Source organism: Anguilla rostrata, chromosome 10, assembly GCF_018555375.3.
Source record: "Anguilla rostrata isolate EN2019 chromosome 10, ASM1855537v3, whole genome shotgun sequence".
Classification (NCBI taxonomy): domain Eukaryota; kingdom Metazoa; phylum Chordata; class Actinopteri; order Anguilliformes; family Anguillidae; genus Anguilla; species Anguilla rostrata.
The window spans coordinates 25311270-25325570 of NC_057942.1; the positions used below are offsets into that span (position 1 = coordinate 25311270).

The window sequence follows — 14301 nt, forward strand, 5'->3', positions numbered from 1 at the left end:
GCACTATTAGTGTTTGTAAGGTTTATCCTTCTGTCCTGCTCCATTGTCTGTTATTTCGTGGAGATGCACTTTTAGTGTTTGTAAGGTTTGTAAGGCATTTTGATAGGCTAATCTGCAGGTAGGAATCCTCTTCGCCGTTTTGCTAAACTAGAACCGGAAAACATGATAGTGGAGAATAGGAGCAGACGCATATGTCCCAGCAGGCTTTGCATATGAGAGAATAACAACAGTGTGAGAGAAATTCAAATGAAATTACGAAATTCCGTAGTTGAAACAATATGTTTTTAGCAGAATGGCATGTAGGTGAAGGTTGACATGATCACGGAGTATAGTGCGAAGTAAATGGAGTGACCATGAGCGAGCATATATTCCTTATCAAATTGTATATATAACAGTCGGTATTGAACGTTGGTTGTTGAAGTGGAGGGTCAAATAACATTGCACACATTATTTCCTGTAATGCAATCTATTGCACGAATGTGTTTTTCTCATGTTCAGTGCTAGTAGTTATACTTATGAGTGAATCATAATTTTAAATGTAATGTTTTAATGCGGAGTTGCAGAACGTACATACGTAGTAATTGTGTGTAGCCTATGTGGCTAGATAGAGAACAGGGCAAGGTAACATGAATGTAGAAACGTGGCGTTTGCTGATATTAAGGTTTTGTACGGTAGCCAAGTGAAGAAATATAGTTAGTAGAAATGGCACAGTGGTGAACCGGTGTAACTTTTAAATAAAAGGAATACATTTGCGTCATGAAATGCATATGGGTGGCCGTGAGTGAGTGAGGTTTACCAGTCTGTGACTTCGTTAGCTAATGCCATAGCTATGCAATGCGTGAAATATCATTAGCGAACCTGCCGGTGGTTTTAAAGAAGAACACAAGCCAGTAAGCACAGAAGAGCTTCCGTTGAATCCATATGGCTTAGCAATATTGTAGCCGGTCAATAACTGAACGTACAGACGGTAAGTCATAATGCATATATCTTAGCAATATTGTAGCCGGTTAATAACTGAACGGTGAACGGCGGGTAGATATGGTGCAAAAGCAATAATTAAGAAGTAGTAGACAATTATTAGTGAGGGTCGAAGCAAGTTAAAGAAACGTGTTCCAAGCTGGGCTTGAACATACGACCCAGTGTTCCCAAGCCTGTAACCTTACCCACTAGGCCACGGATGGATTAGCTGTACAAACTGCGGAGTTGCAGAATGTAAATTAGTAATTGTTTGTAGCGTATGTGGCTAGATAGAGAACAGAGCGAGGTAACAGGAATGTAGAAATAGAAACGTGGCGTTTGCTGATATGAAAGTTTTGTACGGTAGCCAAGTGAAGAAATATAGTTAATAGAAATGGCACAGTGGTGAACTGGTGTAACTTTTTAATGAAAGGAATACATTTGCCGTAACTTCGTTAGCTAATGCCATAGCTATGCAATGCGTGAAATATCATTAGCAAACCTGCCGGTGGTTTTAAAGAACACAGGCCAGTAAGCACAGAAGAGCTCCCGTTGAATCCATGTGGCTTAGCAATATTGTAGCCGGTTAATAACTGAACGGTGAACGGCGGGTAAATATGGTGCAAAAGCAATAATTGATAAGTAGGGTAGTAGACAATTATTAGTGAGGGTTGAAGCAGGTTAAAGAAACGTGTTCCAAGCTGGGCTTTAACCTACGACCCCATGTTCCCAAGACTGTAACCTTACCCACTAGGCCACGGGCGGACTAGCTGTTTGAACGGGAAATGTTTCAGAATAAAAATGTATTGGTATTTTGCGTGTGTATGCGCGTTTTTGATTGGGTTGTGTAGGGCAGATTTGGCCGGTGTCAGTGAAATGTCCAATGGGGAGACATGTTGTTAGTGGGATAGGCGGCAGGAAAAATAAGAATGAGAAGAAGAAGAAGAAAGAGAAGAAGAAGAAGAAGAAGGAGAAAACGCAAAATCCCCTTAGTTTGGGGCTTTATTGTGTGGACATGTGAAGTTGTTTATGAATTCTGTCTGTTGAAATGGGGTCAGAATGTACAGAATTTAATGTTTTTAAGGGCTGAGTGTCTGTGGCTGTTGTGGTTATTTCTGTGGGGAACCCTGAAAAGTGCCAAACTCTCGGTGCTGTATAGGTATGGGGGCATGCCCCCGCCAAGGCGTAACTTGGCGGGATGGCATACCTGCCATCCCAATCCTACGCTGCTTATGTGCTCACTGCCACTTCATAAAGGCTTGCTAGCCAGCTAGCTTGCTAAAGTGAACCAAATATGTTAGCTAGCTCGCTCGCTTGATAATGAGGATTGATAAACGTAGTGGTCGTATAAATGCATTTAATTAAAAACCTTCACTAAATAGGCTATACATACCTTTATTGTGGCAATCGAATCTGTGCAGACAAGTCTTGCAGTGGAGAATACTGGATGAGGCACGAGTGACAAACGTCTTATTACAGAAGTAGCGCGTCAGCTGCTGCAATTCACACTTGTATTAGAGCTCCCTCTACTGGATAATTTTAGTAAATAGCAATTACAACGTTCAAACAAACAAGTACAGATAAATAATCAATGTTTTTTTTTTTGTTTATTATACTTATTTAAAAATCGCGACACATCGGCTGCATAACTGCCGATCCCGATGGCGTCAAAAAAGTCAAATAATGGCCGATATATCGGTCGGGCTCTAGTAAAGACAAGGGAGCTGCCTGAGAGCATCAGAAGTGCTATTATCACCAAACACAAGACCTCTAAATGGTACAAGGCCATCTCCAAAGACCTTGGTATCCCTGTTATAACAGTGCAAAACATTATCAAGAAATTTGCAAAGCATGCAACTGTCAAGAACCTCCCTATATGTGGGGGGAAGAGGAAAGTCAATGAGAGAAGTCTTCGAAGGTTGGTGCGAACTGTGGAAAAAAAACCACGTAAAATGTCCAAAGGGCTGAAGGCTGACCTGGAACAATCTGGATTCATGGTTTCAACATGTACCATATGCCGCACACTAAACCAAGAAGGGCTTTATGGGTTTTAAGGCCAAGGAGTTTCACTGCTGATAAAAAGACATAAAAACGAACAACTGATCTTTGTCAAAGAGTTCCTGGACAAACCGCAATCCTTCTGGGCAAATGTTCTGTCGACAGACGAAACCAAAATAGTGCTTTTTGGCAATGCACACCAGCGATTTGTTTATAGACGACGAAATGAAGCTTATAAGGAAAAAAACACCCTACCTACAGTTAAGCATGGTGGAGGATCCATAATGTTGTGGGGCTGCTTTGCTGCCTCTGGTACTGGAGACCTTGACCGAAGGAATCATGAAATAAGAGGATTACCAAAGGATTTTAGAGAGAAATGTGCTACCCAGTGTAAGAAAACTAGGTTTGGGTCGAAGATCATGGGTTCTCCAGCATGATAAAGACCCAAAGCACACATCCAAAAGCACTCAAGAATGGTTGAAAAGGAAAAGAATTACTGTTTTAAACTGGCCAGCAATGAGTCCTGATCTCAATCCCATTGAAAATCTTTGGAGAGAGCTGAAATCTGCCATTGGGGAAAGGAATCCTGCAAACATTCAAGAGCTTGAACAAATTGCAAAGGAAGGGTGGGAGAAACTACCAGCTGACAGGTTCAAGAAGCTTATAGATAGCTACAAGAAAGGTTTGGAGGCAGTCATCGTTGTCAGGGTGTGCAACCAAATATTAAGGAAGGGTGTCCTTATTACTGTCCAGGTCATATTTTCTATTTCTTCTTTGAAATTACTACATGTAAGTTGAAAAATAATGTTTTTTTGTTTAATTACTTTGGACATCCTATTAAAATATTCTGATGATACAAACTTGGTACATTTCCATTTATTTCTGAAGATATTGTACAGGTTATACAAAAAATTCAAGGGTGCCAAAAATGGTGACCAGAACCGTGCATCTCACATACACACGCAAAACTCACATATTTCACCAAGAACATTCACACCCTGAACCGCTACATCCTTGGTGGTGCACTGCTAATACTGTTGCCTTCAAATCGCAAAATCAGAGCATCAAATCCAACCTAAAACTCAAATCTTTCATTTGTTATGTACACTTATTTGCTAACTAATACTTTCCTCCTTCTTTTAAACTATTTCTTTTGCAGTCATAAGAATATCACAATGTTCGACGCATAGGCTATGTTTAGCAGAATTCACGCACGGGGAGCCATATGCATTTCACAACGGCAGATTTAATGATTTTCATAAAAACTTCAACAAAAGCTCACCACTGTGCCATTTCTACTAACTACTTCTTTACTTGACAACTGTAGAAAACGTTATTATCAACAAGCACCAAATTCAGGTTTCCCTGTCCTGTTCTCTGTCTACTAGTGTTGCGTCGTTCGCGAACAATTCAAAAAGAACTAACTTTTGGGTGAACGAACTGAACTGAATCACTTCCTGAAACAATCCGTTCATTTCTCAGTCAGTTCAGTTGAGCTCTCAGTCAGTTGCGAGCGAACGTGATTCGTTCACAGGGATACACTCACTCACTGAGTGAGTGATTCAAGTTATTCGTTCGCAGGGATACACTCACTCACTGAGTGAGTGATTCAAGTCATTCGTTCACAGGAGGAATGGGGTGTGTTCAAGACAGCAAATACACAGCTGATTCGGGTTGCTAACATTTAGCTGCAATGATTCAACAACATTGGTCTTGGACTGCAATCCAGATATATGACATTATCTAGATTGATATTATATGCATAGGCTAACATTTAACATTACTGCGCGCAGTGCCACACGCGCGCACACACACACATCAAGTTACTGTTTTGAAAAGAGGACAGCTATAAGGATACACTCACTGAACGGAGCATGTGTGTGTGTTTGTGTGTGTGTCGCTGCTAATCTGTATATAATAAACAAAAAACGTAAACAATATGGGATATTTTCAGAATACAAGGCAGTCTCGAACTTGGAAGTATACCACTAGCCAGTCTCAACACGGTCATTTTTCCGCTTTAGGCTACATGAACTTATCACCTCTATGGTGACTGTAACCTTAAGGCCAGGCAGCTAGCTTACAGACAAGGTAGGTAGGTAGGTACTTTATGGATCCCGGAGGGAAATTACTTTGCCGCAGCAGCAACACGCATACAGTACAACACAACACGTCATAAGTAATGTATAGAAACAAGTAGCAATAGAACAAAATATGAGAGTGATTAATGGCAGAACAAAAAAATTAGTGGCAGAACAAAATATATATGAATGTCAACAAAATTATGAATAACATTAAAAGATGTGAATTACAGCAATAAATATGAATTACACCCGATATTTCCATCTGCAGTCCCTCGGTGGGAGTCGTCGGTGACAGGCAATTCGGAGCAGTAAGAGATAAACGTAGTAAAATTACATTACATTACAAGGCAATATATAATCTAACATACAATACAGTGCATAGCATTACATTAAAAACAAATAAATAAATAAAGGCCTACATAGAACTCTCATGACTGCAAAACTGGTTTTCTTTCAGCCATTTTTTAATGCAAGACTTAAAGTTTTTAAAATTACTGCACTCTCTGATACTAATCGGCAAGTTGTTCCACAACCTGGTCGCCCTGATTGAAAAAGCAGTCTGGCTAAACTTTGTGAACTGAAATTCAATGTAACAGTCCCCTCTAGTGGAGGCTCTTATTGACCTTGTGCCAGTGTTACAGTTTGTTACAAATTGTTTAAACGGAGGCGAGGCAAGACCATGAAAAATCTTGTATAATAAACAGACATTAGCCATGAACAAAAAAAATTCAAAAGTCAAGAGATTATATTTCTTAACAATACTACAATGGTGGTAGGAATTAGATCTTTTATCGAGTACTTTCAGTGGCAGTAGGCAGTAATGCCAAAAAGCATCAGCGTTATTTTAATGTGTGCCTAATAATAAATAGTTAAAAGTAAGGAATCTGTATTTTTTTCATTATTTTTGGATGTGCTACCTCACTCATGTTTATGAGTTGTTTGATCACTTTCAGTGTTTGTTTATAGAGTTCATGGAGTGGTTGCATTGTTGTGGTGCTTGCCTGAGCTGTGACAATATGAGAGATGAGAGATTGTAGTTTACAATGCGTGGTGAAACCAGCAATATGAGACTGTCTCAGATCATTTCACTGCGAGGGAATGGTGCATGTTCAGTGATTCGTTCACTGAAAGTACACAGTGAACATGAGCCCTGAGTGATAGACAGTCGCTAAGTTGCTCAAGCCCGCCCCTCACCCTCTCCCTCCCTCTCATGTCTTGAAGTCTCAAAGTAGGAAGCAGTACCAAATATTTTATTTAATAATTAGGCTAGGTGTCGCAAAAATATACGTGCTGTACATAATAGGGTAGGATTTTGTTATAGCAGCTTTCAGTTTGCAAACGGTATCTTTATCCGACTAAATTCTCAGCTCACTGGCTTATCCTTCACGAATGACCGTTCACAAGTTAGCGAGCTGAACTGAACGTTCGGCCATGTTTCAGTTCAGTGAGTGGGACTACGCAGCTCCGGTCAAGCACTGAACAATTCGGTGAACGAATCTTAGTTTTGAACGAATCTTTTTAATGAACTGATTCTAATTATTCAGTGCACCGAAAAGAACTGCTTTGCCCATCACTACTATCTACCGACTTACAAACAATTACTACGTCTGTAGTGTCTACAACACCCCATTAAAAACATTCCCTTTAAAAACATGACTCATTCATTATTATAACTAGTAGTAGGCTACGTGAAAAAAAGCACATTTGTACTGCCGGTTTTTACCGCTATTTCATGCATTCAACAACAGCATTTACGATGACTCCCTAATACCGTCTGTTTTATACACCATTCAATAAGGAAACTCATCTCGCTCATGGTCAATATTTTTTTTTGCACTATAGCCTGTGATCATGTCAGACTTCTCCTAAATGCCCTTTCTGCAGAAACAAGACCATGTCAAAACCTAGTATATGGCTGAACCGGCCGACCAATGGTCTAACTTCATAACTCATTACATTACATTACAGGCATTTGGCAGACGCTCTTATCCAGAGCGACGCACAACAAAGTGTATAACCAAAACCAGGAAAAAGTGTGTTCAAAACCCTAGAGGGAAGTACAGTTCCAAGTGCAGGGAACGACTGCATAGTTTAACTTGGACCCTGTAGGTCGACCAATGCTGTAACTTCATCACTCAGTGACTCAGTCACAGACCCCGCTGTTGCGGTCCAGCCAAAAATAGGGTTTCAACTATTCAATTGCATCATTTGGGTTAATTTCTTTGGTACTACTGTTATTTTCTCATATGCAATGATTGCTGGGAATATGTCTGTGCATGCTATTGTCCAACGTCAACTGTTCTATTTCTCAGAACTGTTACCAAGTTTTGTTTGTCATATTCTCACGTGACGTCACTGATCTAGCTGAAGAAGACAGCAAAGATGAGTCCTACCTACAGCTCAGCGTATGAAAATGCCTTATAAACTTTATAAACACAAAAACTGCATTGCTGAAGAAAAAACAGAAAACACAGCAGGACAGAAGGGTACACAACTTGCCAGCTTGGGAGCTGACCATTCTGTAAAAGCTTGTTGCATTACCGTGAAATCACTGCGTACATGAACTGGGGGGATTTCTGTTGCGTTCCTGATGGTGGCAGCTTCTTACTTTGAATACCACCATGCTGTATGTCACAGCCTTTCCTTTATACACTCACCGGCCACTTCATTAGGTACAACTGTTCAACTGCTCGTTAACGCAAATATCTAATCAGCCAATCACGTGGCAGAAACTCAATGCATTTAGCCATGTAGACATGGTCAAGATGATCTGCTGAAGTTCAAACCAAGCATCAGAATGGGGAAGAAAGGTGATTTAAGTGATTTTGAACGTGGCATGGTTGTTGGTGCCAGATGGGCTGGTTTAAGTATTTCAGAAACTGCTGGGATTTTCACGCACAACCATCTCTAGGGTTTACAGAGAATGGTCCCGAAAAAGAGAAAATATCCAGTGAGTAGCAATTCTCTGGGTGAAAATGCCTTGTTGATGGCAGAGGTCAGAGGAGAATGGCCAGACCGGTTCGAGCTCATAGAAAGGCAACAGTAACTCAAATAATGACTCGTTACAACCGAGGTATGCAGTAGAGCATCTCTGAACACACAACACGTCGAACATTGAATCAGATGGGCTACAGCAGCAGAAGACCACACCCGGTACTAGCAAGTACCTAATGAAGTGGCCGGTGAGTGTATAGGCCTACATAGCAAAGCGCCACTGTTAAATTGGGATGGCAGGTATGCCATCCCGCCAAGTTACGCCTTGGCGGGGGCATGCCCCCATACCTATACAGCACCGAGAGTTTGGCACTTTTCAGGGTTCCCCACAGAAATAACCACAACAGCCACAGATACTCAGCCCTTAAAAACATTAAATTCTGTACATTCTGACCCCATTTCAACAGACAGAATTCATAAACAACTTCACATGTCCACACAATAAAGCCCCAAACTAAGGGGATTTTGCGTTTTCTCCTTCTTCTTCTTCTTCTTCTTCTCTTTCTTCTTCTTCTTCTCATTCTTATTTTTCCTGCCGCCTATCCCACTAACAACATGTCTCCCCATTGGACATTTCACTGACACCGGCCAAATCTGCCCTACACAACCCAATCAAAAACGCGCATACACACGCAAAATACCAATACATTTTTATTCTGAAACATTTCCCGTTCAAACAGCTAGTCCGCCCGTGGCCTAGTGGGTAAGGTTACAGTCTTGGGAACATGGGGTCGTAGGTTAAAGCCCAGCTTGGAACACGTTTCTTTAACCTGCTTCAACCCTCACTAATAATTGTCTACTACCCTACTTATCAATTATTGCTTTTGCACCATATTTACCCGCCGTTCACCGTTCAGTTATTAACCGGCTACAATATTGCTAAGCCACATGGATTCAACGGGAGCTCTTCTGTGCTTACTGGCCTGTGTTCTTTAAAACCACCGGCAGGTTTGCTAATGATATTTCACGCATTGCATAGCTATGGCATTAGCTAACGAAGTTACGGCAAATGTATTCCTTTCATTAAAAAGTTACACCAGTTCACCACTGTGCCATTTCTATTAACTATATTTCTTCACTTGGCTACCGTACAAAACTTTCATATCAGCAAACGCCACGTTTCTATTTCTACATTCCTGTTACCTCGCTCTGTTCTCTATCTAGCCACATACGCTACAAACAATTACTAATTTACATTCTGCAACTCCGCAGTTTGTACAGCTAATCCATCCGTGGCCTAGTGGGTAAGGTTACAGGCTTGGGAACACTGGGTCGTATGTTCAAGCCCAGCTTGGAACACGTTTCTTTAACTTGCTTCGACCCTCACTAATAATTGTCTACTACTTCTTAATTATTGCTTTTGCACCATATCTACCCGCCGTTCACCGTTCAGTTATTAACCGGCTACAATATTGCTAAGATATATGCATTATGACTTACCGTCTGTACGTTCAGTTATTGACCGGCTACAATATTGCTAAGCCATATGGATTCAACGGAAGCTCTTCTGTGCTTACTGGCTTGTGTTCTTCTTTAAAACCACCGGCAGGTTCGCTAATGATATTTCACGCATTGCATAGCTATGGCATTAGCTAACGAAGTCACAGACTGGTAAACCTCACTCACTCACGGCCACCCATATGCATTTCATGACGCAAATGTATTCCTTTTATTTAAAAGTTACACCGGTTCACCACTGTGCCATTTCTACTAACTATATTTCTTCACTTGGCTACCGTACAAAACCTTAATATCAGCAAACGCCACGTTTCTACATTCATGTTACCTTGCCCTGTTCTCTATCTAGCCACATAGGCTACACACAATTACTACGTATGTACGTTCTGCAACTCCGCATTAAAACATTACATTTAAAATTATGATTCACTCATAAGTATAACTACTAGCACTGAACATGAGAAAACACATTCGTGCAATAGATTGCATTACAGGAAATAATGTGTGCAATGTTATTTGACCCTCCACTTCAACAACCAACGTTCAATACCGACTGTTATATATACAATTTGATAAGGAATATATGCTCGCTCATGGTCACTCCATTTACTTCGCACTATACTCCGTGATCATGTCAACCTTCACCTACATGCCATTCTGCTAAAAACATATTGTTTCAACTACGGAATTTCGTAATTTCATTTGAATTTCTCTCACACTGTTGTTATTCTCTCATATGCAAAGCCTGCTGGGACATATGCGTCTGCTCCTATTCTCCACTATCATGTTTTCCGGTTCTAGTTTAGCAAAACGGCGAAGAGGATTCCTACCTGCAGATTAGCCTATCAAAATGCCTTACAAACCTTACAAACACTAAAAGTGCATCTCCACGAAATAACAGACAATGGAGCAGGACAGAAGGATAAACCTTACAAACACTAATAGTGCATCTCCACGAAATAACACACAACGGAGCAGGACAGAAGGCTACCCAAGTTGCGACCTAGGGAGTTAGAATTCTACGGGCGTGTTGATTACTTTGTCAGTCAAGGCTCGTTGGATGGACGTCAAATCCGTGAGTACATACCATATTCCATCTGCGTTCCTGATGCGTTTACGCTTACGCCACTGCATCCTTTCTCACAGCCACTGTTTTACATATATAGCAAACCGAAACTGTTGAACGGTACACGCTCATCAGACTGTACAGATTCACACAACGATAGCCATAATCCACAACCGTTTCTTGCAGGGTCGCATTTCTCACTCTCGTAATAAACGCTTTGCAAAAAGAACTGATATCTCATAAAAAACACGTTTTCAACGTACAAAAATGCCAAGTTACTAAAAAGTATTGATATCAAAATGACGCCAAGTTACGATACTACAAACAATATAGGCTATCTTGCCTCACCGAAATGACATAAGATGTATCTCAAAGCAATGCTACCCAATATTTCCTCAGTTCTTTCAAGTCACTTGGCCCTGTGTTTTCTAATCTTACCATTTCACAATGTCATGCAAACTTTCTGTCAGATCAAAGAGACAAATATTTCGAATTTCCTCATGGAACACATTGAACATTGTACATTGAAATTAATGTATAAATTCATTAATGTACAGAACTGCTGCTGAGCAACGACAGGAAGCACATTTCTCCAGAAAACATGTTTATACTTGCTTCTGAACTGAATTTGAGTACATGTGCAAGTTATTGTATATTTGCTACGTACAATAAATACTGCATGTAAAACACATATTGTACATACATACATATAGAACTTCTTTATCCGCATGGGGACATTTCCCTGGCAGCATCTTACATTCACATTCACGAACACACTTGTACCAAGAAACATACTATCATTCACGCAACAGAAAGCCTGGGCAGCGAAATACATAGGCCTACATACCAATACAAATTGGACATACACACACCTATTCAATCAATCTTGACTGTGAGAGAGCCATCCACACATATATTTGGCCTGTTCATGTAGTGCATGCTTATACACAGGGCCAAGTGACTTGAAAGAACTGAGGAAATATTGGGTAGCATTGCTTTGAGATACATCTTATGTCATTTCGGTGAGGCAAGATAGCCTATATTGTTTGTAGTATCGTAACTTGGCGTCATTTTGATATCAATACTTTTTAGTAACTTGGCATTTTTGTACGTTGAAAACGTGTTTTTTATGAGATGGTATACACTGCTCACACTGTAAAAATTCACACAAGGATAACTGTGATAAACTCTCTCCCCCCCCAAAATCTTGCTCTACCTCCCCTACATTCGGGACTGGCTACAATGTATGCATGTTGGTATGTCTGTACACCCATCAGCCACAACATTAAAACCACCTACCTAATATTGTGTAGGATCCCCTCGTGCCGCCAAAACAGCTCTGACCCGTCGATGCATGGACTCCACCTCTGAAGGTGTCCTCTGGTATATTTGGATTTCTGTATATATTTGTATTTACTGTATATTTGTATCTGATATTTTGTATCTACTGTAAATTTGTATCTGATTGTGTTACCTTGTTGTCTTTGATGCTGCAACAGAGCAAATTCCCCCCGGGGATCAATAAAGTACCCTACTGCTACGACTTATTACATTATTGGTTTTTATTACATTAAAAATTTGAAATGGATTACATTATTGGGCGTTATTACACTATTGGTAGTTTATTACATTATTAGTTGCTACAGGGCTATAAAAAGCTAAGATATTGTTAGAGGGTGAATTATTTCCACATGATTTTAAAAACTCTCAACGGGTCAGAGCTATTTTGGCAGCACGAGGGGGACCTACACAATATTAGGCAGGTGGTTTTAATGTTGTGGCTGATCGGTGTATGTGTACGCATGCTTCTCATAGTCTACATTTATATGCTCTGCATATCAGTTTCTCATTACAAACACATTGCCAAAACAAATGATATCTAAAGAAAAACACAAAAATGATTAGTTACTCACATATACAAAGCACTGTAAATCATTACCGCTTGCTAAATCTAGGCCTGCCATTAAAAGTAGCCTACTGATATCAAAATTACGCCAAGTTACAATAAACAATATTGCCTATCTTAGCTAACACAAATTAAACATGCTGTATTGACAAGCAACCATTAATATATCCTTTGTGGTGTGTAAGTGTTGATCAGGTGTTTCAAAGAGTCATAAAAATGATGTGTTCTTCCATGTGGCCATTTTTTTTAGGCGATACTTTGACGTGACACTTAAGTTTGAATGACCAGAATGTGTTGAGATGGTAAGAAGAGAGAACACAGGTCCAAAGTTACTTGAAATAATTCAGTAAGCATTGGGTTGCAGCACTGCTTTGGAATACAGCATGTTTAATTAGTGTTAGGTAAGATAGCCAATATTGTATATTGTAACTTGGCGTAATTTTGATATCAGTACTATTAATGGCAGGCCTAGATTCAGCAAGTGGTAATGAGTTATAGTGGTTTGTATGTGTAACTTGGCATTTTTGTACGTTGAAAACATGTTTTTCTTCAGATTTTATTTCCTCTAAGGTGTAAACAAGTCAGGAATTTTTCACGGTCGGGTGACATTTTACGACAACGTTACGTATGAGAAAATAAACTTACTTTCGTTTGTGGCTGTGGCACTCTCTGTTTCTTCAGTTAATAAACCGCAGCTGGCATCCTCCCAGGTCAAGATGAGAGGCACATCGTCATCTTCACCGTCTGCCATCCTTTGTAGTGTCCGTCTGTACTAGTCTCGCAAGATAACCAGTAAGTTAATTATGTTAGCGTTATCTAGTATTTAAACCTATCTGACTTGCTAGCTAGTTTACGCATCAGTCTGCACATCTATTCTCCGCGTTATAATTGTAACTAACGTTTTTGTCAGAATCATGCTATCGTCCTTATAGTATATAGCCAACTACCAACTGGACTAGCTAATAAGCAGGTCTTCCAGTCAATGTCAAACTTTATTTTCTCCGCCAATTTGGTACAATCTGTCACTTCGCTAGCTAAATGTACACGCATAGCCAGCTAGCAACCACGCGTGGCTTCATGAACGTACAGATAGCTCAGCAACTGTTACGGAGAATATGGCACACATTGAGAAAACACTGTACAAAACTGCTACGTTACACGGAAGTGATCTCTTATTTAAAAGCCCGTCTGTACTGCTGGAAGCAGTAGCTTTTTGGAAAACTCATTTCAAACCCACCAAAACATCCGGAGTTAAAAGTTCCTCCCAGTTTTGTATATCATTGGATAAAATTTTTTAGATCTTAAAATGTACATCGTACAAGTTCCACAAACTTTGGAGTCACAACTAAGGTTAAAACCTCTTCCGTTCTCGTGATACAACGCGAGCGACGTTGACCTGCGCTGTGTTTCTCGGTTCTTCTCATAGATGAATTGTGTTACGACGTCACACAGAATACGCGCGCGCAGACTTTAAAAGCAATATTTTGTTTTCCCTAACTTTATGCTTCCATGAATTACATTCTAAATATGTTCAGCATTTATTTCAAAACGGTATTGAATAGAATATTCAAGTAGAGAACAAAAACGTAATCAAAAATTTCCATACATTTAGAATGTTTTAATTGAATGCTCAGGGAAGAAAGCATTAAATTAGACAAAATTTTGCACAGAAGTGTTTTGCTTGAGAGCTTTGCTTTTTTTCTTCTTTTTTTTTGCCTTTTTCCCCAACCCCCAGGGTTTCCAGATATAATTGAAATGCTTTGAATGCCACAACTTTTGGTTTCTGGTCCAGAAATTTGCTATTATATATGGTATTTAGCAAGATATAGTAATAGGTT

General features: G+C 39.9%; 1 protein-coding gene across 7 annotated transcripts in view; it reads right to left on the reverse strand.

Annotated features, from left to right (window-relative positions):
* Window positions 1-13890, reverse strand: part of LOC135233784 (two pore channel protein 1-like) — a 134712-nt gene extending 120822 nt beyond the window's left edge. For 3 of the 7 annotated variants that reach the window (XR_010323936.1, XM_064297665.1, XM_064297664.1), the window contains exons 1-2: window positions 13701-13890; window positions 13109-13235 (exon numbers count right to left, since the gene is read on the reverse strand). Coding sequence is in view for 6 of the 7 variants with exons in the window: in XM_064297665.1 (XP_064153735.1) it covers window positions 13109-13214 (106 nt within the window). In the remaining variant the exon portion in view is untranslated. Of the gene's footprint in view, window positions 1-3210; window positions 3279-13108; window positions 13672-13700 lie in introns of those variants that run through there. The other 4 variants (XM_064297662.1, XM_064297660.1, XM_064297663.1 and 1 more) reach the window with 4 other exon arrangements.
* Between the last annotated feature and the right edge of the window lie 411 nt (window positions 13891-14301).